Here is a 27,136-nt window from a genome sequence, read left to right as displayed (position 1 = left end):
TATTACACCAACAGTAAACAATTTTTTTCTCTTAACAAAAGCTTCCAAATCATAACTAGCATTTCTGAGTCAATATTTTTTGACATTCACTTCTTAACAAAAAAAAAAAAATTAACTGTAATAGTTTTCTTAAAAAGAAATTAAACTACTTACACGTCAAATTACAAATTTCTATGTCGAATGATTCAATTATAATTTCTTTTGAACATACAAAAGTTACCAAAAATAACAACAAACCACAAAAACAATTACGTAAAACTGTATGTAATATACCACAAAATCAATTTTATAATTTATGTCGTAGATTCATATGTGTTCTCAAAGTACTTTTTTGATTAAAAGAACGATTACAAATATTACAAGTATAAACCTTTTCATTGGTATGAATATTAAGATGTGTTGTCAAATTAGTCCTACGATAAAATGTCTTTTGACAAAAATGACAAGTATATATTTTATTCATCGTATGAACATTCACATGTCTGAATAATGCACTTTTACCGTTGAACTGTTTATTACAAACATTACATATAAATTGTTTCTCGTTTGTATGAATATTTAAATGTGTAACTAAATGGCTTTTTTGATTGAACGACTTTTGACAAAAATTACACGAATATGGTCGTTCACCCGAATGAATTCTAATATGTTCTTTAAGTGTTGTTCTAGATCGAAAACATTTTTTACAAACACTACAAATATGCGATTTTTCACCCGTATGGATTCTAATATGTCTAATTAAAATATCTTTTTGATTAAACGATTTTTTACAATAATCACAAATATACGGTCGAGCACCTGAATGAATTATTAAATGTCTTCTTAAATTTGTTCTAGCTGCAAACGATTTATTACACGTTGTACATAAAAAAGGTTTTTCTTTTTCCTTTATAGGAAGAATTCCATTGGCTGTTGTTGATGTAAAATTCATATTATTCACTGATAACGTCGATTCATTATTCAATTGAGCAATTCTTTTGGCATCAGGACCACTATTATTTACCTGCAACAGAATAAAAATATTTCTCAACAACAGATTTAGCCTGTACACTTGCAAGACACCAACTATTATGTGGCAACTCATTCATAGTCCATTGCAGACTTATTTACAATGATCTATCAATAAATAAAGAGATAAACGGCAACAGTGGTAAAGCTAGAATAAACTGAAACTGTCTGATATTTAGATTGGCACCAATGACGTAAAAATATCAGCCGTTTATTTCTAATCTTTTTTGTTTATTTAAAAATGTTGTCTCTGCTTGAAACATGCACCATGAAAGAACAGCATTCTGTGAAAAGATCTATATTTTCTTAAGATGTAAACTTGGCTAAAATTAACACGCATTGTTAAAGCAGGATACTAAAAAATGTATTAACCAGGTTTTAGATCATACAAATTAAATAGCGCAGAACAAGTGTCACTGATTTTTATTATATGGGAAAACTGATAAGTTTTGACTGACACTGTAAAATCACATTAATGAACTTACTCACAAGAATGGACACATAAAAATTTTGCAAATTACTGAAATTTTTAATGATGGTATCAGCACAGTCCATTATCTATGATAAACTGAATTACTGAATAAAGTGTTCAAGGTTGAATCAAAATCTCAGACACCCAAACTCATAAAAAAAATTATTATTTACCAAATAATAGTTATTATTATTATTATTTTATAATTATTATTATTTGTATCAAACTTAAACACCAGCTGTAGTGAAAGGTAACTTGTTTTTTAGATTGCATAACTCAAAATGAAACCTGGATTTATCATTTTTAGCTAGAACCCAAACACCAGAGTATGAAATGGAAACATGAATTCCTGTCAGGAAAAAATTCAAAACCTATGCATCAGCTGGTACATGTTATGGAATTAGAAAGGCCATATTTATTGTGACTATTTGGAAAAACAATGTACAATCAATAGTGACTACTTTTCTGACATTGTAAAAAACCATGTGAAACCTGCAATAAGAAGGAAACGTCATGGTTCTCCGTAAAAAGGCATAAATGTTCTTCTGCAGTATATCACCTACCCCCATTCTACTCAAAATATATGGGAAGCTATTCAAAAGTCCAGTCAAAAAGAGTTGCCACATCCACCTTACCGTCTAGATCTCACATCATCAGATATTTTTTTTGGTATGGTCCTCTCATTTTTAGGTGGTATTGAGTTCAGTAACAGGGGGGAGGGTAAAGAATGGAATAGGAGAATGGCTAAGACGCCGATTAGTAATTCCATTTTTTACTAATGGAATAAGAAAGCTCACAGAAAGATGATATAAATGCCTAAATGTATCTTAGGATTACGTTGAAAAGTAGCGCCAGTTTCATCGTAACTGAATAAATAATATTTTTTCTATAGACATTTATCTCTTTAATTATTAAAGGACCTCATGTTTATATTTGCAAGAAGAAGTGACATCCAATTTTTCATCCTATTATAGTTATGATAACTGAATTAGTTTCTTAGCACACCTCTAAAATAAACTAACGAAAAGTAAATTTAAAAAGAAACCACATTAATAAACAATTTTAAAATACTTTAATTGTTAAAATTTTGATTTTTAAGTGCCAAAATTACAAACAATTATCAACAACTTACCTTAGTTTGATATCACTTTAAAATCTTACAACTATAAAAATAGTATCTATTAAATTTCTTGTTGAATTTTTTTAAGTTCATTTTTTATGAAAAGTTAATATTATTTTACATTTTTTAATTTAATTTTTATTGTAAATAAGAACAGAATTATAAAATGCTATTTGCATGAGAGAAATAAAATTATTTACTTATTTAAAATTATTTATTTATAAATAAAATTATTATTTAAAAATTTTAAAGTAAAGTAGACATCTTGATAAAAAAAGATTGCTACAAAGTATGAACATATGATCTCTGGAATGTGAATTCAGATTATTTTTTATCCCATGTTTTTCCTTCAATTTTCACAAAAAAATACTTTGAATATCACAACATCGTTACAATATTCAATGATGATGATAAAAATGAAAAATAACTTCAAATTATCTTAGTAGATAATCTAACTTTTGACTTCAAAAATTTTTATAAAGTTCTAATAAATCATAGATAGGTGTTGGATGGGAGAGAAAGAGATAACTTATTTTATTTTATTACATTTCAGCACAAAGTAGAAAAATAAATAAAACAATCATAAATATAAACTTACCAAAGAAATTAAAAAAAACTGACTGTTGTATGATATACTACATAATGATATACACAACCCTTGAACAATTATCAAAAACAAAAAATATATCTGATACCATTCAAAATTACAGTGATACCTGTTTATCACAATGACCTATGAAGATCTAACAAAGGGTATTTTAAAAGACAAAAACTTAAATGAGAATAAATAACTATTTTTTTTTTGCAACAATAAATTAAAATTTTAATTTTCTTTTAGTTTTCTTGCAATAATATATTTTAAAATGAAAATTTCCTTACCATTTCTTTCAGCTAAGAACAATTCTTCAATTCAATATCAGGATACAAAAAAAAAGGCTGACAACACAGTTGTAGGACTCTCATCATCCAGCTAAAGCCACATTCTGGGAAAGTCCTACAACTCCAGGGTTGTTTCTGATACATGGCTTACACACACAAGTTAATTTAAAAACATTTATCATTTTATTTAAATATAGTATTTTTTTTGTTTATTTAATTCATTGATTTGAACTAAAGCACGGGTGTATACTGCATTTAATTTGCGCAGTTATGGTGGTACTAGTGGTGACGGTTGGCACTAACTAAACTAATGTAATTTCACAACTTATACAGAAGAAAGTTTGTTTGTATGGTAGGCAGACTTAACGCACCATGTACTGAGGCGATTGAGTTTCATTTATTTAAGTCTAATCGCTCACCTGTGACATCACAATATAGTAGCAGTTTAGAAATTTTTTGGAGTAGAGATGCAATTTTGCAAAAACGTTTTGTACTAATATTGTAACTTTTTAATTGTTAATAAATGTGCCTAAGAAACATATGACCTTAATTAGGTGAAATCTCAAGATACTGAGGTTGACCTTGCTCTACAACCTCACCCCCTTGACCTTTTAAGTTGAATATTTAATGGCATCAATGTCCCATATACAAAAGTAATCTGACCAAGTTTGGTCAAAATCAGTCCAGCAGTTCTAGAGATGTCTAAATGTTCATATGAATATTAACATCTGGAAGATTTTCATCCCGTTTTTTGGGTTCCTCAATTGTCAAAATCTTGTGAAAACCACATATACCCAAATTGGACTGATTACAATACTTTCCCATCTAGAGCTACAGCTCTGCTATAGCGCTAGACAGGAAAGTAAAAATTATTTGGAAAAAAATCCTTACATAATAAAATTATAATATATTGAATACTACAAAATGTTATTAATAAATAAAATATACTGACCACTTTATCTTGTGTAACTCGTGGTGAAGCCATTAATTCATTCTGATTAAGATTATGATAAATTAATTCATTACATGAATTAGTCTTAAATTCACTTTTAATTTCGCAATTAACAAACTGAAACTATAAATAAAATACATAATGAACAGACTAATTGAACTTTGACAAAAAAAAATAAGTTAGCAGATATGATGATGAATGAATCTGTAGATATAGAAATTTGTATAGCTTGTCCAAGCCGAATTGGCACAGATCTGACTTAACTAATTTTTTTATACTAATGATTATTTCAATCAAATAAACAAATTCACATCATAAATTTTTTAATCATTTTTAGTCTTATATTTATATAAAACGATAATTAAATTCATAACTGAATAAAATAATACATAAATATTTAGGAAACTTATTTTTAAATACTTAAAGTAAAAAAAATTAAATATTATTATCTTGAAATGTACGTATTTCTTGTTTTGCTGTGTTTTTTTAATTGTTTTTAGTAGCTCGACAATCCTTTTTTCAGTAGAACTTTTGCACTTTACGTTATAACATATTTCGTTATGATTTTTGTAACTAGCACTAGAATAATACAAATAACTAAAGTGAAAAATTACAAAGTTGCAGAATATATAGCACTTCACTCCCTACTGCATGTCTTCTTTCGATGATTCTGATAAACTCTCGCTTCCCAAATTGATGAAATATTCAATTTGTTGTTCTTCCTCGCAGCTTGCGATACTCATCTTTGTTTTATTTAACATGTTCGCAACCTTTTATCCCGTTCTCAACTGAGAACTGAGAGTTCTGCAAACTTTTTATGACAAATTTCTGTTGTTGCAGCTGTCATAAATTGTACATTTTTGGCTGCGATCTGGTTCTTCACCTGTGCCCATATCACCTTGATGGGATTCAAATCGAGATGATACGGGATAGGTGTAAAACAGAGAACCTGCCTTCTTCCAATATCTTATCTAATATGTTTTCAGATAATCTTTATTTTTTTTAACTGTCTCATACAACTGAACTTTTATCAAATTTTCATGGAATGGTAAGTTGTTAGTCCACAGCCAATCAATCATTGATTTTTTGTTGATGCTGAATTCAGTGCTTTCTTCAGCACTGTGATAAAAAGCATTATCTAAAATAATGATACTGTTCACTGGCAAGTTAAGCATTCATTTTTCCACTTTAAAAACATGTTGCAGTTAATCTGAGAATGATAATCACCTGAGGAAGATTTTGCTTTCTATACTGTCAAGCAGTTGAGAATGAATTCCATTTCATCACTGGGGTGGATAATTATTATCTTCCTTTTGAAACTGGCACAGCAAAACATTCAGATGCATTTCAAGGTTGCTAACATTTCTGTTGGCAATGAGAACTTAAAATGAGAAAGAACTTAAAAGACAAGAAAAGGTCTAACCAGAAGACCTTTCAGCAGTTAGATGTCAGAAAATATGTAATAATAAGACAGCCCATTTTATGATCTTCCAAATGTCCAGCCTTTAAGAAGTATGCATCTGTTCTAATGAAACTGTTAGAAGAATTTCACTAGTTGATCATATGTTCCATCTAAACAAAACACTAGCTATTTTAGAAACTTAATGTGCTTGGGTGGAAAAACCATATGGCATGTAGTGAAAATACTTTTCAAAATGTTCCTGGTAATGTCTTTCTGCTAATGAGGAATGTGCAAATGAGAGTAAACTCTCATTTTCCGGGTTATATTAAGAAACAAATTTTTTTACTGGGAAAAAAGCAATTCTCAACAGCTTTATGAAAGACCTTAACAAAATCAGTGTCATTGCGAGATATGTTGAGTTGATGATTTTATATTTTTTTTAATGAGTCTGTTATTTATTTTAATAAGGTAACTGAAAAATTTGGTTCTTCTTTTTTCAGTTTATTGTGTTTATTGGGCTTATTATTTTGAGGATGAATGAACAGTAACCTCAGTATGTAGCTTCAGTATGTAACTTCAATAATAATAACTTCTGGTCAATATGTGGTGATACTACAGACATTTTTGGAATTGAAACTCATTCAATTTGGAAATCTGGATGAGTTGTTTAAACAGAATGGGATTTCTAATCGTATGGTACATCCCTTGTTTTTTTTTTTTTTCTAGAGTTGTCTGAATAGTTGATGTCAAAGAAACATCAACAACTGTTGAACTAAAATGTTTGTTGTGTGCCAAAAAATTGTACTAATACTGCTAGAAATGAACTACCAGGTGATACAAAGTTTCATATATCGATTGCAAATGTGTATAGCAAATGAGGATTGCCATTTGTACACAATTTTCAAAACTAAAAGAAAAACTGTATTCTACCAACTTTTATGTAATAAAATTTTGAACAGCATTTACAGAGTTCTTATTTTTTTATTTTTGTTAACTTTTAAAATCCAGGAGATTTTTTTTAAGGAACTGAATTTTTTAAGGTTACACTTCTCTGAAGTAAAGTTATTGTATAATCAATAATTTACTTATTCATTTTGGGTTTGGCCAACTAAGGACCATCTGAATCAAAATTTTGCATTCATTTCTTTTTCTTCTGCTCATTTTCTTTCCTGGTTTTCCAGTTCTTTTGCTTTGTTTCTGTTCTGACTAGACGCTGCTGGTTTTGTTTTCCACCTTCTCTTGAAATCTTGTACCAATTATCTGAACATGGTACTATCTTGTACTATTTCTTCATATATTTTAATTTTTTAAAGTTTTTTAGAACAACTGAGGCCTATTCATTTTGTTATAAATGTAGTTAAAATATTTTTTTTAATGAGTCTGTTATTTATTTTAATAAGGTAACTGAAAAATTTGGTTCTTCTTTTTTCAGTTTATTGTATTTGTAAAGATTACAAGATTACTTATGAATTTATATTTGCTTTCAATTATTTTTATTCAACTTAGAATTTTTTTCAAGATTTTGCTTTCTTTTTTTTCCAGTGCATTTATTTCACCAGATTTCAAACTGAAGATGAATCTGATGCACCTAGGGCTTCTGGTTTGATTACAATATTGTAATACTTGATTTTGGCTTTTACTGAGATGCTCTTTTCGTAATAATATTTTTTATTAATTGGTAGACTTTTTTATTAAATTTATTGACTTTGTTGATTTATCCATAATTTGTATTTGAGGACTTGATGTCAGTCATAAATCTTTGATGAATTAATTCAGTCTTTTTGAAAGAAATTTTTAGCCCTATTTTCTATGAGATTTCTTTTAGATGGTTAACTTGTTCTGTGGCCATTATTAAATTCTCTGAAAAAACTGCAAAATTGTCACTAAAGTTAAGCAGTTAATCTTAATTTACTTTCAATTAATTGAATTAATAAATAAATTGAATAACCACTCAATTTATTTATTAGTTTACATTTAAAACTAAGTGCTACTGTACACTTTTTATTGGTATATGAACCCACAACTTCCTAGATGAGGCACAGATATACTACCATACTGCTTCAGTAGAAAATTTTTAATTATTCTTTCTTTAATAAAACTTGCATGACAATAATAAGAAAATTAATAACTTTAAATGCTATAGTTTGAATATTCTGAATAACTGACACACTGCCGTAAAAGTGAAACAAATCTCACTAACCTGTGTTTCTTCTAGAGGATGATATAATTCTCCATCACGATCGCCATTAAAATTGTCATGTTCACAATCTGAATTGATAATCAATTCACTTTTAATTTCGCTTTTGATTTTATAATGATTAAACTGAAACATTTAAAAATATATTACAGAGTTAGTTTTTTTTTTTTTTTTTAGTGGATACCAGTAAATTTTTTAAATAGAATGTTTTAAGTAAGGGAATGGTTAATTGCCTTTTCTTGCTTCTCACCATTTTTCACATCCTTAATTTCTTTTTCCCCCCTTAATTGCCTTTTCTTGCTTCTCACCATTTTTCACATCCTTAATTTCTTTTTCTCTCATTATCGGCTCTGAGGATAGAGGTCTAATCTTGCTACGTTCTCTCTGAGGTCAGAACCTACAAAGCCAGTGCATCCTTAATATGACAGAGAGCTGTCTATGGACTGTCTCAGGGATGCTGTCCTGTTAGCTTATTAATTTTTTTTTTTTTTTTAATTTATTATAAAGAAAAATTAATCTTTTAGCAATTGAAATATTTCAAGCATGTTAGAAGACTGAAATTTTGAATAAATATTTATACAAATTTTTTATTCTGATCAATACATAACACATTATATATGTCATACCAAAATATACTATTCTATTGATAGAAAAAAGAGTTGAATCCATATTTGCCTGGATGAATCGAGAAAATCCTTGGTAAAATCATAACCAGAACACAATTATAAAATACAGAATTAATTGTAAAAAAAAAAAAATTGAAGTGGTTGAAGTTCCATATTAATTATCAATATTAATCAAACAAAAATATTAATTAAACCGGACTTTTATTTTTAACATTTATTAATACAGAAGAAAAATACAAAACATATTTATTGCTTTTCTATGTAATCTCATAGAAGTTCTCATTTTTCTGAACTTGTGGATCCCATCTTCATAACGTTTGTGGATATCATTCGAGCCAATTGTGCATGAACCTTTCTACTTCGTTTTTACTCTGGAATTAATGTTTTTCCAGTATATTCTTCAATGGTCCAAAAAAAAAAAAACAGGGAGATATATCTGGTCTATATGAGAAATGGAGTGTTCTAAGATTTTCTAATAAATTTCATCCAGTTTATTCTGAATGCTAATGGCTGTGTGAGGCCTGATGTTGTCATAAAGGAGAATCACATGACTGGCTGATGGCATCTTTTATTTCTCTAAACAGGTTTCTATCTGTCCAAGAGCTGGCACTAGTACCCAGCATTCACAATGCAACACTTGTGGAGAAAATAGATAAACAATGACAGCTCGAAAAGACAGATTACAAGACTTAAATAATGGGAATATTTTTGCCTTTGCAAATGGCAAGGACCTCCATACCTGTGCCACTCTAAACTCGCCAATTTTAACTAAGAAATGCAGTAAAGACAAAAGTTTGATTTATGTTTAACCAAACCTCATATTTAAAATATACAGATGAAAATGGATGTAAGGTATTAAGAAAAATAGCTGAAGATAATAAATATTAAAAATTGTAATTATATAATGAATTAAAATTCAGAAGACATTAATGAAAATTATTTAAGCATATGTATACGTTGAAGAAAGACAGAGAATTCAGGGTTTTTAAAAGATGTTTTAGTTAGTATTGTCTAAAAATTTACTGACAGAAATATTATTTCTGTAAAATAATATTTTTTTAATTTTATTATAAATTAATTGATGAGAATCAAGTAATTTCTGTTGTGAAGAATAGCTAATTTATGTAATAAAGTTATAAAAGACAATTAGCATTTTTGTAGACAATGAATTCAAACCAGCGATATATTTTTGAAAAAGTGAAATACTATACACAACTAACTGGTGTTAATGTGATGAATTTAAAGAAATATATGAAAATGGTTTGAAACTTTTTAGAATGTTGGAATTTTTCAACATTCTGGAAATTATAAACGAATCACTCGTGTGGAAACAATTTTTAACCATTAAAAAATTAAGAAAAATATAAGGAGAATGTTGGAATGTGATTTGCCATCACGACAATGTCAGACCTCACACAGCTAAGCATAATGTTCTAATTATCATCGCAAATGACTTGAAGAAGTGTTCATGAAATGAAAAAAAAATTGTCAAGTAACTAATTTAGATTAACAATTCATTTTTTTTTTTAATTATTGAAGAGTTTTACTTGATAAAACTAAAAAAACAAATTTAAGTTGTAACAAGATTTATCTGTGTTCGCACCATATATTAATATAGAATACAAACAAATATCAATGGCGTAAACATAGGAATTTTTGATACGATATACAGCTGTTGATGAACTACTCAGTCTGATTCTTATTTTCAATAAAGCATGGGTTTCATATAACAATCTAAAAATTAAAAACGAATCACTAAATAAAATCAATTTTAACTATTAAAAAAAATCAGAAAAATGTAAGAAATTTCTATTTATATTCAACTATGTGGGTAAAAGCTTTCGGGTTGGTTTTCTGCCCTTACAACAGTAGAAATATTGATTGCTTTACAAGTCTATTGAGAATTTCTGTGGAAGTTGTGTAGTTTAAAAATTGGGATATCTGTAGCAGACAGATTTTTTCCGCAGTTAAAAATACAAAAAAATTTTTTTACACCATATCAGGCATTCCATGGTGTTCTTCAGATATTAAATACAGACTGACAGCTGTATATTCTATATGTCTGGTAGCCATGAACATTTTTTGAAGAAATAGAATGTAAATAATGCTATGGTGGGATTACTGAATCCTCAAAAAGAAAAGAAAGTATTATAGCCATGATAATGGCGCTGCATTAGAAAACAAGTTTAAATACAGAGCGTTTCATAATGTTTTTAGGAGTTACAAAAATTCAGTACAAAAAAAATATTTCACTTACCTAAATGAAAGTTGTATGAGGTGATGCATGGACTCAAACAGTTTTTGTTAAAATCTATAAATGTTCAATATGTGCTCCTCTGGTGACACGGTACACATCAACACGAAAGTCTAGCTCTTGCCAAACTCGTTCTAACATGTCATTTTCGATAGAGTTGATTGCATTGATTATGCAATCCTTTAGCTCAGTGATATCGTGTGGCATTGGTGGGATAAACATTATCTTATCTTTCACGTAACCCCAGAGAAAGAAATCACATGACGTGAGGTCTGGTGATCTTGGTGGCTGCAGCATAATGTGTTGGTCTTCTTCAGACGCATGTCCTATCCAGCGCCAAGGTAATGTTGTGTTAAGGTACTGTCGAACCTCGTTTAGAAAATGGGCAGGACAACCATCTTGCTGGAAAATGAAGTCGTTGCGTAGCTGAGGCATAAGCCATAATTATAACATATCCAGGTATATCATGCCGGTTACTGTCGTTTCCATAAAAATGAACGGCCCATACACTGCCTCATGAGAGATCGCACAAAAAACGTTTACTTTCAGAGAATCCCGAATGTGTTCCAGATAAGCATGTGGGTTTTCAGTTCCCCAAACTCGCACATTATGATGGTTTACTTTACCGCTAATAAGGAAAGTAGCTTCATTGCTGAAAATTATCTTCTTTACAAAACCTTTATCTAACAACATCTTTTCCTGTAACTGTAAACAAAAATTGAGCCTATGTGTTTTATCTCCATCAGAAAAACGATGGATTAATTGAAGATGGTACGGTTTGCAAAATAAACGTTTACGGAGAACTCGCCACACTATTGTTTTCGGAATTCCTAATTCTCTACCTGCAGCCACAGTCGATTTTGACGGGCTGCGAATGAAACTTGCACGCTCACATTCGACAACGACTTCTGAGGTTGATGGACGACCGGTTGATTTTCACTTGCACAAGCAACCGGTTTCACTGAATTGTTTATACCATGCATGAATTGAATTGTCACTTGGTGGCTCCTTATGAAATTTCAACCAAAACGCACATTGCACAGAAATTACTGACTTTTACAAGTGAAATTCTAACACACAAAACTACTTCTCACTTCCTGTGGCAGCAATTTTCTCTACTGTCGACGCCTAGCGTGCAAATGGTATACTAACTGCATACTGTATGTGGAAAAAACTATTTGAAGTATTCTTTCATACAGTAATTGTTTTACTCTTATGAGTGAAATAGGTTTTTGTTAATGAATTTTCAAAACTCCGAAGAACATTATGAAACGCTGTGTACAATTTTGAATTATAACATGGACTCCAGAAGCATGCACAGTAAATCATTATGTGGATGCAACAAATCCACTCGGGACGTCAAAAAACCCTTATGAACAAAATTGTCAAAAAAATTAATTATGCCATATCACATGATTGCAGACTGAAGGTAACTATGCATGCTGATTGATATTGCAATCATCTCAATGCTACCTTGTCCAACATATTATACATAATGTTTTGAGTATGAAAAGCTTTTCACTTGATGGGTACCATGTTTGATGACAGTCAAACAAAACCACAGTTGTCTGAATGCACTTAAAGGGTGTTAAGATCTATTTAAATGTAATTTTGCTTGAATTTCTTTGATGTTTTATAACAGTAAATGAAATAGATTCACCATTATGTGTCAGAGACCAAACAGTTGGTGGCAACAAGTAAAAGTGTGAAGAAAGTGAAAATGGTTTCATCACAGGAAAAGTCAGGGCTATGGATTTTGTAAATTTCATGGTATTACAAGTATTCATAAGACTCCCTGGAAAAAAGTCACAATCATAACTGGGGAGTATTAAGCTTCAATACTAGACTGACTGAAGGTTGCTATTCAAGCTAAATGTCCACATCTGGCCAAAAAAAATTCTTTCACCACGATAATACACTTGCACACACAACTTGAATTGTTGCTGCAAAATTGCAACATCTATGTTTTAAAGTACTTCCACATGCACTATATTCACTGGAATTGACTACCAGCAATTACTTTCTCTTCCCAATCCTGAAGAAATGGCTTGCTGGACAAAGATTCACTTCAGATGATGTCAAAGCTGAGACAAATAATTTTGTGGAGTTGGATGAATCGCATCACAATAAGGTATTAAAAAAAAATTGGAAACTCATTGGTCTAAATGCACTGAATTACAAAGTGACTACATTTTAAAATAAAAAAACAGTTTCTGAAAGATTTTGTGTTTGCTTTATCAAATCTAGAACTTTCTGTATGACCCTCGTAGTGTAGTTAACTGTGATCAATTCCAATAAAAGAGAGCTTAATTTAACAAAGCGTTTATTCTAAATCCTAATTTTACTTGGCTATTAATTTTAACATTATTTTCTTTTTTAAAGAGCATGAGCCTGAAATTTTTTTTGTAATGAAATTTAAAAAATGCTAAAAAGAGAAAAGAATTTATAAATGCAGACTAAAACTAATTGTTACCTCTTCATTGTAATCACAGATTTCATCTTTTATTTTCACATCCATTTAGATTTAACGAACAGGATAAATGACCACAAAATTCCTAAAAAGAAATCTTTTATAATGAAACAGGCAAATTTAATATGTAAATCTTAAAGAAAAAAAATTATAATATTTTGCTGGAAGTGTCAAGAAGATTGTGGTGTATCAATATTAAGATATTGATTTACCACAATTCTGCGAACAAAAAACATTTACACAGTACAATGGCCCTACAAATATTTTTTTAATGTACTATCACGAAATTTAATCAGAAATTGTCTCTAACAACAATGGAAAGCTCATGAACAAATTATCCAAACAATTTATATTTAAAATATTTTTTGCATTTTTAATACTGAAAAATTCAGTATCCACTGAAATGTTAATGTTGGTATACAGAATGCTTTAAATAAATACACAATGACAACCAGCAATTTACTTTAAATATAATTTTACAGAACAAAAAATAGCTCTCATTTACAGCATGTACTCTTTCTCAATGCTCTCTTTCCTTCAATCCACTTATTGTCGACACTTGCTCACTAACTATATTAAACTATCGATTGATATAAACCAAAACAATAGTTTAGCAACTAACATTGCGACTCTATCACAACACCTTCCCTCAATCGAAATGTTTACAATAACAAAAATAATACATACAATACATGACAACCTTACAAGTATAACAATACCACATTAGATATGTATCATTATATAACATGCCAAGAACAGAATATAATGAACTTAAAAAATATCAACAAAAATAAAAAGAAACATCAGTTCTTACTCTTCATTTAACATTAACTTTCTTAATATTTCAAATGAGACTTTACTGAGAGGCTTGGTGAATGCATCAGCCACTTGAACATCCAATCATATATAACATACTTTTATTATATCTTGCTTAATTTTCTTTTGAATAAAATGATACTTAATGTCAATGTGCTTTAACCGTTCAGGCTGCTCGTAAGACTTACTAATTCGTATAGCAGAAGAAGTCCTAAAATAAAAGTACATATAATTCAATTAAAATATTTTGAAACAAACAAGTGTCTTTGATACATTGACCAAGGACTACATATTGTGCCTCAGTGGAAGACAGAGCAACCGCAAAACTGTTTCTTTGAACATCAAGACACTATAATTAAAAATTTTAACACAATATTCACTGGTGGACTTTCTGTCAGTGGTGTCACCAACCCAGTCAGCATTTACAAAACCTTTGATAATATTAGTAGTAAAATTTTTACTATAAACTAATTTCCAATCAAGAGTTCCTTTAATGTTGTGTAACGTTCTTTTCAGACATAATAAATCATTATTAGCACAACTTTTGGTATACTAATACTTGCACACAAATCTGGATTGCTGCCTAACATACATAATACAAAAATTACATACGAGGGCTATTCAGAAACTAAGGAACGTTTCCACCTGACGCCGTCAGGCGCACGCCAATCGCATATATATATTGGTGTGCTCGCGCTCGGCACCTCAGTCAGCGTCCAGCCATGACAACGGGAACATCTCCGCACTGCCCGTTTTTTTATATACAAATTTGAAATGTGTGCTGCAATCGAAAATCCCGCCAGTTGTGAAGTGCGGTCTGTGATTCATGTTTTGTTGGCAAAAAACTTAAAACTAATAGAAATTCATTGGGAACTGTGTGTAGTGTACGGGAACAACGTAATGAGTGAAAGTTCTGTCAGGAAGTGGTGCATTCAGTTTAAAAATGGCCGAACAAATGTTCACAATAAAGGGAAGAGGGGACATCCGAGCATTGTGACTGACGATCTGGTCTCCAAAGTTGACGAAAAGATTCGTGAAAACCGCCGTTTCACAATAACTGAGCTTTCTCTATGTTTTTCACAAGTTTCACGGACTTATTGTTTGAAATTATTTCACAGAAGCTAGGCTACCACAAATTTTGTGCAAGGTGGGTGCGTCACTGAGTGGTTGAGATCAGAGGCGGCAGAATTCTATGACACAGGAATTTCAAAGCTTGTCCACCGCTATGATAAGTGCCTGGTTAATTTTGTATGGTGATTATGTTGAAAAGTAGTATTTTAGTCCCTCTTTCACATGTATATAATAAAATGTTTTTCTTGTACTTGGTTTTTTAAAATTCCAAAACGTTCCTTACTTTCTGAATAGCCATCGTCATAATATAACCTATTAATTTTCAACACTTATTTTCTAACTCAGTATTTTCTGGTTTTGCTCTCAGCAAATAATTTTAATCAAAGTTACTCAGTGGTGTAGAGACAGTTATAATCAAATATATTGAAAACTTTTATTACATTTTCTTGATAATTACTTTGATTCAAAGTTAACATGTCATCTTTTAAACTTTTTTTACAATAATACCAAAATAATATGAAATTCAACCCAAACCTTTCATTTTAAACTTACTCATCATTTCATTCTTAAAATATTAATTTCTTGCTTATTTGGCCCGTGATAATTAAGTCTTCAACATAAATCTTTAAAACATTTGTTAATCTGAAATACAAACAATAATCATTACTTGACCTTACAAAATTTTGAAATATCATGAATTCATTAAATTTATCACACCAACATTTGTAAGAGTTTTTAAAACATAAATTGGTTTCTTAAGTTTGCACACTTTATCATTTGGTAAATTGCAATTCTCAGTTAAATACATTTTCTTTCAGTTCACCATGCAAAAACGTGTTACAGACATCCATTTGTATAACACAGTCAGTCAAAATGTACACTAACAGCTAATATTAATCTGACTGCATTTAATTTGGTAACAGGAGAATAAACATCACAAACTGACCTGCATGAACCCCTGGAAACTAACCTAGATTTAAACTGAATTATCTTGCTTCAATTATCTTGTTTAATTCTATAAACCAATTTGCTGTCGATAACATCACAATTTGTGACTTATCAATAATGTTCCATGAATCATTTTCAGCTAATGACAACTGAACCTTCATACCATCCTGCTATCCTTAGAAAAAACTGCCTGTTTAGCTTCTTCATTTGACGTTGGTTCTTCAATGTCGGCCACACTAACAAACACAGTTTCATAATCATTGTATTTAACTGGAGGTTGCAACTGATCACAGGACAAAGCTATCTTCTATCAGTAAGGCTATGTATGTTTACGTTCAGGGAACTTCCTTCTAAACTTTCATCTGCAGTCACATTCTTAATTATGTTTCCATTGTGTTCAACTTTCTTCATGTTGACAATACAATAAAAACGAGAAATTGTTCAGTTTTGATGGAACAAAAATAATAGCTCTTTCTAACATTATTGCATTCATATCTGAAAAATAAACTCTCAGTCTTTTTGTACTTTTACCATAACCTACAAAGATTCCCTTTCTACTTTTATGATCATGCTTCTTTCTGTTATCTTTTGGTATATGTACCCACACTGTACCAAATGGTGGTTTTATTTTTTTACATCAAAACTTTGCTTATTATTTCATAATTTATAAAGTATTTTACTTTTCACTGTACTTGTCTCAGTTCTATTAATCAAATACAGAGTTGCATCTGTTGCTTCAGCTCAAAATGACTTACTTACATGTTTTGGTGCCATCATAATTCTAACTGTTTCAATGATTTAAGGCATTTCTAGTTCAGCACGAAGTTTACTCACACAATTAACAAACTCCTTACCATTATATGTTCTTAAGATTTTAATTTTCTGACCCATTTGATTTTTTCTATACAGAAAAATTGAGAGGAGAGTAGAGGAAGTGTTAGGAGAAGACCAATTTGGTTTCAGGAAACGTATAGGGACAAGGGAAGCAATTTTAGGCCTCAGATTAATAGTAGAAGGAAGATTAGAGAAAAACAAGCCAACATACTTGGCGTTTATAGACCTAGAAAAGGCATTCGATAACGTAGACCGGAATAAAATGTTCAGCATTTTAAAAAAATTAGGGTTCAAATACAGAGATAGAAGAACAATTGCTAACATGTACAGGAACCAAACAGCAACAGTAACAATTGAAGAACATAAGAAAGAAGCTGTAATAAGAAAGGTAGTCCGACAAGGATGTTCCCTATCTCCGTTACTTTTTAATCTTTACATGGAACTAGCAGTTAATGATGTTAAAGAACAATTTAGATTCAGAGTAACAGTACAAGGTGAAAAGATAAAGATGCTACGATTTGCTGATGATATAGTAATTCTAGCCGAGAGTAAAAAGGATTTAGAAGAAACAATGAACGGCATAGATGAAGTCCTACGCAAGAACTATCACATGAAAATAAACAAGAACAAAACAAAAGTAATGAAATGTAGTAGAAATAACAAAGATAGACCACTGAATGTGAAAATAGGAGGAGAAAAGATTATGGAGGTAGAAGAATTTTGTTATTTGGGAAGTAGAATTACTAAAGATGGATGAAGCAGGAGCGATATAAAATTCCGAATAGCACAACCTAAACGAGCCTTCAGTAAGAAATATAATTTGTTTACATCAAAAATTAATTTAAATGTCAGGAAAAGATTTTTGAAAGTGTATGTTTGGAGTGTCGCTCTATATGGAAGTGAAACTTGGACAATCGGAGTATCTGAGAAGAAAAGATTAGAAGCTTTTGAAATGTGGTGCTATAGGAGAATGTTAAAAATCAGATGGGTGGATAAAGTGACAAATGAAGAGGTATTGCGGCAAATAGATGAAGAAAGAAGCATTTGGAAAAATATAGTTAAAAGAAACAGACTTATAGGCCACATACTAAGGCATCCTGGAATAGTCGCTTTAATATTGGAAGGACAGGTAGAAGGGAAATATTGTGTAGGCAGGCCACGTTTGGAATATGTAAAACAAATTGTTAGGGATGTAGGATGTAGAGGGTATACTGAAATGAAACGACTAGCACTAGATAGGGAATCTTGGAGAGCTGCATCAAACCAGTCAAATGACTGAAGACAAAAAAAAAAATGTTTAAAAAAACATCTGTCTATAATCCAAACAGTCATCTTTCAATAAAAAGTTACAACGAAATTCACCAATTGAATCAACTTCCATAGGACCACAGGCATAAGCATGGATGTTTCAAACTTCAGTTGACTGTGAATTACCTCCTTTAAATGTCATGATGTTGTTTTCCCTGCAGATAGGTTTTGCAGAACAAGGTTTCATTTATTTTTATTTCACACTTAATATAATTTTGATTCAAAAAACTTTTCACATGATTAAAATTTTTGTGTGCCAAACTTTTATACCACCAGATTAAAGATTTTTAATTTGAGTTCACTATGGCATCATTAGTCATAAAACAATCACTTTGGTCTACAAAATTCTGGTTATCCAAAAAAAAAAAAAAAACAATGTGAAAAAGTTTATTTGACCATCTAGTGAATGCACAAACTTGATTTGTTTCCTTGTAAATAAATCCTGCTTCATAGGCATCTGAGTTCAAATAAAAACAATTTTCCAGAGCCTTGCCCTGTGAGAAAAGTTTCATCCTTAAATCAGTTATGTATGACTTAAGGATGAAACTGTCTTTTCATTTTTCATCTTCATATTTATGAACTTTTGTCCATCATCCAATTTAATAAAACAGTACCAATACCAATAGCAGTGATTACTGAACCATCGTGTATTCTTACTTTTTTTTTTTTTTGGTTTATTATGAAATGTACATACTTTTTAAACACCTTTAGATCATAACATACTTGATCAGATACTCCACTAATCCAAATTCACCTCAGAAATTCCAATTATGGTCAATCTTTCACTTGAATCATTTACATATTGTTTATCTGCCTCTGATAGATTTCTTTTGATGAAACTAATAATCTTTTAATATATGGCCCTTCTTATGACAAAAATGCCCCCCTTTATTTTTATTTTTTTTCATAGAACTTGAATAATTCTAACACCGATTCTTTTTATGTCCAACCTTACCACACGAAAAACATTTGAGGCTAAACTTATTTTCATGTTTAGCAGTTAACCCCTAAGTATCTTCACTAGATCTCAAATGCTCATCTTCATCAATCAATAATCTAACTGTTAAACTGCTTAGAATTTGTTAATTTTCAGCCACTGATTCCCAAGTAGACACAATATGTTTATACTGATCCGACAAAGTCAATTTTTTTTTTTATAATAACCATTTTTTCAGTTACTTCTTCTTTCAGCTGTTCAGTTATGAATACTCACACTTGACTGATGCTCAAATATTGTTTTCAGTTTAGTCCACATTTCAATTGCAATCTTACTCATTAAAACATGTAACAAAGGCTTGGATTCCACACACATTACTAACACATCCTGAGCACGTGCATCGCAAATTTGATACTTTTTCAATCCCGCAGCATCTGGTTTCTGTATATCTCCATTGGTAATTGAGATCTTTAGCTATCAATATTACTCTCATCTGGAATTTCCAAATATTATTTTTGTTTAACTTCATAAAATACTGCGATTTCATATTATATCTACATAGTTACAAATATAACAAAATTTTCACAACCTTTATGCCTGGGTCCATAACCTGTTGCAGAGTGCTTTAAATAAATGTTCAATGATAACCAGCAGTTTACTTTAAGTGTAATTTAACAGAACAAAAAAGAACTCTCATTTACAGCATGTTTCTCTCATTGTTGTCTTTTCTACACTATGCTTACTGTCGATGCTCGTTTGCTATCAACACTTACACTATCAATCAATATAAACCAAAATGATAGTTTAGTAGCCAACATTTTAACTGTATCGCAACAGTTAATTAGTTATTCTGTTTTTGTTATTTTTGGTAGTTTACTAAAGAATAGAGAACAGAATTGTGTTAAGGATCTGATCTTCCCTGCAATGTGGAAGAATTGAAAATTGATTCTGATTGGGAATTAAACATTTTTCATGAATTTCCAATTATGATTTTGAACATCCATACTTTATCAATGTTTAAAGAAATCTAAACAAGACATACGTGACAGAAAATATATTCAAAGTAGAAGTAAGACTCACAATAATACTGAGACATGTTATTTATTATGTGCTTTTCTTGCTAATTATATTCAAATGGAAAATGGGCCGATGTAGAGTTTAACATAGATTCAAAACAGTCTCTTTATTAATTTTAATAAATAGTTATTTATATTTATTTATTTTATAAATATAATTTAACCAAACTTAACCTACACTCGCTTCGCTCACTAACCTTGACTAATTAACAGGAGTGTTTTGATTATTTAAATAATAAATAATTGCAATAATTACTGAATTTATTAAATAAATACTCAAAAAATTATGGTGTTGATTAGTCAAGGTTAGCGTGCGTAGGTTAAGTTTGGTTAAATTATATTAATAAAATAAATAAATATAAATAACCATTTATTAAAATTAATAAAGAGACTGTTCATTTTCCACGGAAATCCGATTGACTACTTTGTTTTTAAATAAAGTTGTAGCTGCGGTGGCGTTAATACATAAGTACAAAAAAGTTTAAAAAAGTACAAATAAGTACAAAAAAATGTTAATACATAAGTACATAAGTACAAAAAGTACATAATACATTATGTACTTAATACATAAGTACATAAGTACTCAATGAACAAAGGCAGTGCTCCAGTGGAATGCGCAAACATTTTGTGCATATGAGATCATTATATCCACTAAACTTAGGAGAGCATGTACAAAATCTGGTTAGTTCACTGTACACTTGTGTGCACAAAAAAATTTGTATATGCACTGTGATGGATCAGTATTTTTATACTACCATCAGTCATGGAAATAGTAAATAGTTTTCCAAGAAAGAGTTTATAACAAGGCTCAAACTTTTGATATCATGCAGTTTTTGCTGTCCCACTATGATACATAGCACTTTAAAAAATAAGTGTTTGAATATCCCTCTTTCAATTTTTAATTAAACTTTGGAGGGAAAGAAGATCTTAAGTTCTTTGGACATTACATTTACAAAAGAGTTCTAATATTGCTTCAGATAAATTTTTGTTAATTTTGATGGACTAATGGTTAAAGGATATGAACCTTTTCTTTTTTATACAAATTTTAATTTTTGATGAAGTTAGAGCAAATTTTGAAAACAAATAAATAAATATCACAATACTTTAATTATTATTAATTTAAAGAACTTGTGGGTAGAGGAATACAGACCGCAAGAAAGTCTGAAAATCATGTACACAAATAGATATTTTTGTTTTTTCTTATAAAACACTTTTTGAAAATATATCAAGCTTAAAAGCTTGTTTTAAATATTAATCCTAGTTTTAATTGTTAAGGCATTACATAACTAACATGACACCTGTTTTTTTTATTTATTCACAGTAAACTAACTTCCTGTAAATAAATAATACTAAATATTACAGATAAATAGCAGTCAGAAAACACCAACCACATGCTTTAATGATTTATAAATAGTAACTAATTAAACACTTCTTTACATAAATGTTTAGCAATTTTAATCATTTGTAACTGCTTTAAATTCCATACTTTGATGTTTTATTTGTGTCTAAGTATATGGTACTATATTCATGTTTCGTTTAAAAAAATCAAATTAAAAATTTGTGGTTTTGATAAAAAAAATCCAGCACTTAGAAAGAAAGATTTATAAAACACAGACAAAAAGCACCAAAATTTATAAATAAAATAACCTGAAAATTGAATGAATAAAAAAGTTTATGAACACCTTCTTGGAAATAAAACAGTCTACATCCATACAAAAAAAAGTCGAGTATAATGAAAAATTAATAACGAGAATACAGAACCAACGCATTCTAATAGAAAAGTAATAACCAAAATAAGCTTATTTATAATATTATTGCTTACCAGACATATTGGTTTGGCGACAAATTTTCATACACAAAATAACTAGTTTACAAAGCTTGCTCACTTACTATATTAAAAATTTCAATCAGTTTTATTGTTAACTAAGAATTACTCTACCACACAACATAAGTAAACAGTTAAGGAATTTTATCTTAAACAATAACAGTACACACATCAACAAATAGTTAACGCACATTATCGATACTAATATAATCGAAAACAACCATGTTAAACGACGGTGTCTATCGACCGTTCGAGAATGTAGGTCACTGATGAACCGGTCTTGCGCAAACAGAAATATTGAACACAAATATCTTAGGATTACATAATTGAAGATTGATAATAGTAAGATAAATTACAGTGGAGGAACAGGACGTACGTTTAAACATAGTTACAAAGGAAAATTAGGAAGTGTGTTGATTTATACACAAAGCAGGATCAGCTTCAGAGAAAAATTTCACATAAATAGGACGTACAAATCAAGGCTTAATCTACAATATAAAGGGATTCTACAAATAACAGATAAATATATATATTGAATTATTTATGAAGAACTTCTTAATTTCCATTCTTTCATCAACTAAAAACTTTTCAAAACTATAATGCAGTTCCTTCCACAGTGGCTGTTAATAATTATTATTTCTGAGAAACAATTTCTGTTATGTTTATTTAGAATTTAGCCTTGGAAAGGAAGTGTTATAAGTCAGAAGAGCAATTTCTACTTAAATTCAAGATAGTAACAACCACAGATATTTTTGTGAAAATTTTGTAAATAAAGGACTTTTTCCTTTGCCAGATAAATTTAGAAATTCATGTTCATTAAATTTTTATAGGACTTCATATAATAATCTGTGCTCCAGGATCCAGTACTGCTGTGCTTTTGTTAATAAAATAATAAATATTTTATTCTGATAAATGCCGAATAATAATATATTAATATATATTATTATTGTTTTTTAGGCTAGAAAATTTAAAAAGGGAAATGGATTGGGTGAATGTGGATATAGTAAGAATTAGTGAGGTTCGGTGGGAAGAGGAAGGCGACTTTTGGTCAGGTGACTTTAGAGTAATTAATTACAGCGTCAAATAATGGGCAGGCAGGAGTAGGTTTCGTGATGAACAAGAAGATAGGGAGGAGAGTGGAGTATTTCAAGACGCATAGCGATAGAATCATTGTAATAAGGATAAAATCAAAACCTAAACCAACAATGATTGTTAACGTCTATATGCCTACAAGCGCCCATGATGATGATGAGGTAGAGTGTGTATACGAAAAGATTGATGAAGCAATTAAACACGTAAAAGGAGATAAAAATTTAATAATAGTTGGAGATTGGAATGCAAGCATTGGAAAAGGCAAGGAAGGAAATATAGTGGGTGAATACGGGCTGGGCAAAAGGAATGAAAGAGGGGACCGACTTAAAGAGTTTTGCACGAAGTATAATTTAGTAATTGCCAACACCCAATTTAAAAATCATAATAGAAGAATATACACTTGGAAAAAGCCAGGTGATACTGCAAGGTATCAGATAGATTATTTTATGGTTAAGCAAAGATTTAGAAATCAACTCGTTGACTGCAAAACTTACCCTGGAGCAGACATTTATAGCGACCATAATTTGGTGATAATGAAATGTAGATTGGGGTTTAAAAACCTGAAGAAAAGGTGTCAGATGAATCAGTGGAATTTAGAGAAGCTTGAGGAAGAGGAGGTAAAGAAGATTTTTGAGGAGGACATCGCAAGAGGTCTGAGAAAAAAAGATAAGGTAGAAAATGTAGAAGAAGAATGGGAGAATGTTAAAAAGGAAATTCTTAAATCAGCAGAAGCAAACTTAGGCGGAATAAAGAGAACTGGTAGAAAACCTTGGGTTTCAGGCGATATGTTGCAGCTGATGGATGAACGTAGAAAATATAAGATTGCTAGTGATGAAGAAAGTAAAAGGAACTATCGGCAATTAAGAAATGCTATAAACAGGAAGTGCAAACTGGCGAAAGAAGAGTGGATTAAAGAAAAGTGTTCAGAAGTGGAAAGAGAAATGAACATTGGTAAATTAGACGGAGCATACAGGAAAGTTAAGGAAAATTTTTGGGTACATAAATTAAAATCTAATAATGTGTTAAACAAAGATCCACCAATATATAATACGAAAGGTAAAGTCGATAGATGGGTGGAATATATTGAAGAGTTATACGGAGGAAATGAATTAGAAAATGGTGTTATAGAGGAAGAAGAGGAAGTTGAGGAGGATGAAATGGGAGAAAGAATACTGAGATCTGAATTTAAGAGAGCATTAAAAGATTTAAATGGCGGAAAGGCTCCTGGAATAGACAGAATACCTGTAGAATTACTACGCAGTGCAGGTGAGGAAGCGATTGATAGATTATACAAACTGGTGTGTAATATTTATGAAAAAGGGGAATTTCCGTCAGACTTCAAAAAAAGTGTTATAGTAATGATCCAAAGAAAGCAGGTGCAGATAAATGTGAAGAATACAGAACAATTAGTTTAACTAGTCATGCATCAAAAATCTTAACTAGAATTCTATACAGAAGAATTGAGAGGAGAGTGGAGGAAGTGTTAGGAGAAGACCAATTTGGTTTCAGGAAAAGTATAGGGACAAGGGAAGCAATTTTAGGCCTCAGATTAATAGTAGTAGGAAGATTAAAGAAAAACAAACCAACATACTTGGCGTTTATAGACCTAGAAAAGGCATTCGATAACGTAGACCGGAATAAAATGTTCAGCATTTTAAAAAAATTAGGGTTCAAATATAGAGATAGAAAAACAATTGCTAACATGTACAGGAACCAAACGGCAACAGTAACAATTGAAGAACATAAGAAAGAAGCCGTAATAAGAAAGGGAGTCCGACAAGGATGTACCCTATCTCCGTTACTTTTTAATCTTTACATGGAACTAGCAGTTAATGATGTTAAAGAACAATTTAGATTCGGAGTAACAGTACAAGGTGAAAAGATAAAGATGCTACGATTTGCTGATGATATAGTAATTCTAGCCGAGAGTAAAAAGGATTTAGAAGAAACAATGAACGGCATAGATGAAGTCCTACGCAAGAACTATCGCATGAACATAAACAAGAACAAAACAAAAGTAATGAAATGTAGTAGAAATAACAAAGATAGACCACTGAATGTAAACGAGCCTTCAGTAAGAAATATAATTTGTTTACATCAAAAATTAATTTAAATGTCAGGAAAAGATTTTTGAAAGTGTATGTTTGGAGTGTCGCTCTATATGGAAGTGAAACTTGGACAATCGGAGTATCTGAGAAGAAAAGATTAGAACCTTTTGAAATGTGGTGCTATAGGAGAATGTTAAAAATCAGATGGGTGGATAAAGTGACAAATGAAGAGGTATTGCGGCAAATAGATGAAGAAAGAAGCATTTGGAAAAATTTAGTTAAAATCAGAGACAGACTTATAGGCCACATACTAAGGCATCCTGGAATAGTAGCTTTAATATTGGAAGGACAGGTAGAAGGGAAAAATTGTGTAGGCAGGCCAAGTTTGGAATATGTAAAACAAATTGTTAGGGATGTAGGATGTAGAAGGTATACTGAAATGAAACAACTAGCACTAGGTAGGGAATCTTGGAGAGCTGCATCAATCCAGTCAAATGACTGAAGACAAAAAAAAAATATATTATTATTCGGAATGGGTAAACAAGTTACTTCATGGATAAAAGAAGGAATTGTCTCTGCATTTGCCTGGTTGAGTCATGGGAGACTGTGGTAAAACCTTGAATAGAGCAGCATCACAAAATAAATAATTAATTATAAAATAAAAAATATGTGATTAAAGTCCATGTTACTAGTTTACAATATAAATTGATGAAAGAATGTTTAGATGTCTACATGAAGATAACGAATATAAAAAACTACAAAATAACTTACAATAAGAACGTGTTTACATATGTGTTTTTTGAACACATATGTACTTATAACATTTAAAAACATGCATCAAATTCAGGTTTAAAAAAAAAAATTAATTGGCATTATTTAAGAATTCATTGGTAGAGTAATATTGTTTCTGAAAAAGACAATCTTTCAATCATAAAATTGGTGGGAACTTTTAAATGCTTAGGTAATTTTTAAAAATGGGAATGGAAGTAAATAAGACCCTTTTTTGTAAGCGAAGTATAAAGAAACCAGTTCTGTTGCATGGTTTGGTAGAAATGGATATTATTATTTAAAAAAAAAAAATAAGGAACAACTTTTAGAAAATATTGTATACTAGCAGACCCGGCAATGCTTTACTATTGCTAGATTTGAGTATATATATATATAAATATAGATTAAATGAACACAATTGAAAGTTTGATAAAACATTAACAAAATTAACATTACAGAACTTCACAAAATTTAACCTTTCCCTTTTACCCTTTCCCCTTTACTTTCCCTCCTCTCATTTTTCCTTTCCCTTTTACCCTTTCCCCTTTACTTTCCCTCCTCTCATTTTTCCTTTCCCCCTTTTCTCAATTTCCCTTTCCCAATTTCATTTTTACCATATTCCCTTCCCTTCCTCCCATTCCTCCCTTTCACTTTCCCTGATTTTCCCCTCCCTCTTTCATTTCTCTTCCCCTTACTTCCTTTTCCCCTTTTCCCTTTACATTTCATTTTCCTGTTTTTCCCTTTATTCTTTTTTCCATTTTCCCCCTTTTACCTTTTTCAATTTTTCCCTTTTTCCCTGCCCGTAAATCGGTCCAGAAGCTTTTTAGTCTATAGCGGACACACATATCGGACACATTGAAATGGAGTCGTAAAATACTTAGTATAGCGTGTGTTGCTTTTATGTCCAACAGATAGTGTTATTTTTTTTTTAAATGTATGTTTTTACCTGTCGCAGGTGTGACATCTTAGGTATATAAAAACACAAACGTATTTGAATGCAACGTGTCAAAATTTAAAAGCAATCTGTGAAGAA

The 27,136-nt window shown here is 30.4% G+C and overlaps 1 protein-coding gene across 1 annotated transcript; it reads right to left on the bottom strand.

Annotated features, from left to right (window-relative positions):
• LOC142333929 (uncharacterized) lies at positions 1-27,115 on the bottom strand. The gene is made up of 6 exons (XM_075381550.1): positions 22,193-27,115; positions 15,820-15,909; positions 13,384-13,465; positions 8,034-8,156; positions 4,432-4,554; positions 1-1,003 (listed from the first exon to the last, which is right to left on the bottom strand). The coding sequence occupies exons 3-6, from the start codon at positions 13,426-13,428 to the stop codon at positions 287-289; spliced, it is 1,008 nt and encodes a 335-aa protein (XP_075237665.1). The 5' UTR covers positions 13,429-13,465; positions 15,820-15,909; positions 22,193-27,115; the 3' UTR covers positions 1-286.
• Positions 27,116-27,136: the final 21 nt, after the last annotated feature.

The sequence above is a fragment of the Lycorma delicatula genome, chromosome 13 (assembly GCF_047948215.1).
Source record: "Lycorma delicatula isolate Av1 chromosome 13, ASM4794821v1, whole genome shotgun sequence".
NCBI lineage: Eukaryota > Metazoa > Arthropoda > Insecta > Hemiptera > Fulgoridae > Lycorma > Lycorma delicatula.
The sequence above is the reverse complement of the archived record's forward strand: the minus strand, read 5'-3'. Positions and strand labels throughout refer to the sequence as shown.

What these genes read in the sequence shown, in the direction of transcription:
- LOC142333929 (XM_075381550.1), bottom strand. Translation starts at nt 13,428, where the DNA reads ATGGATGTGAAAATAAAAGATGAAATCTGTGATTACAATGAAGAG. An exon ending in TCTGTGATTACAATGAAGAG is followed by an intron (nt 8,157 to 13,383) that starts GTAACAATTAGT and finishes TAAATGTTTCAG; the next exon opens with TTTAATCATTATAAAATCAA. An exon ending in ATCCTCTAGAAGAAACACAG is followed by an intron (nt 4,555 to 8,033) that starts GTTAGTGAGATT and finishes TTTTATTTATAG; the next exon opens with TTTCAGTTTGTTAATTGCGA.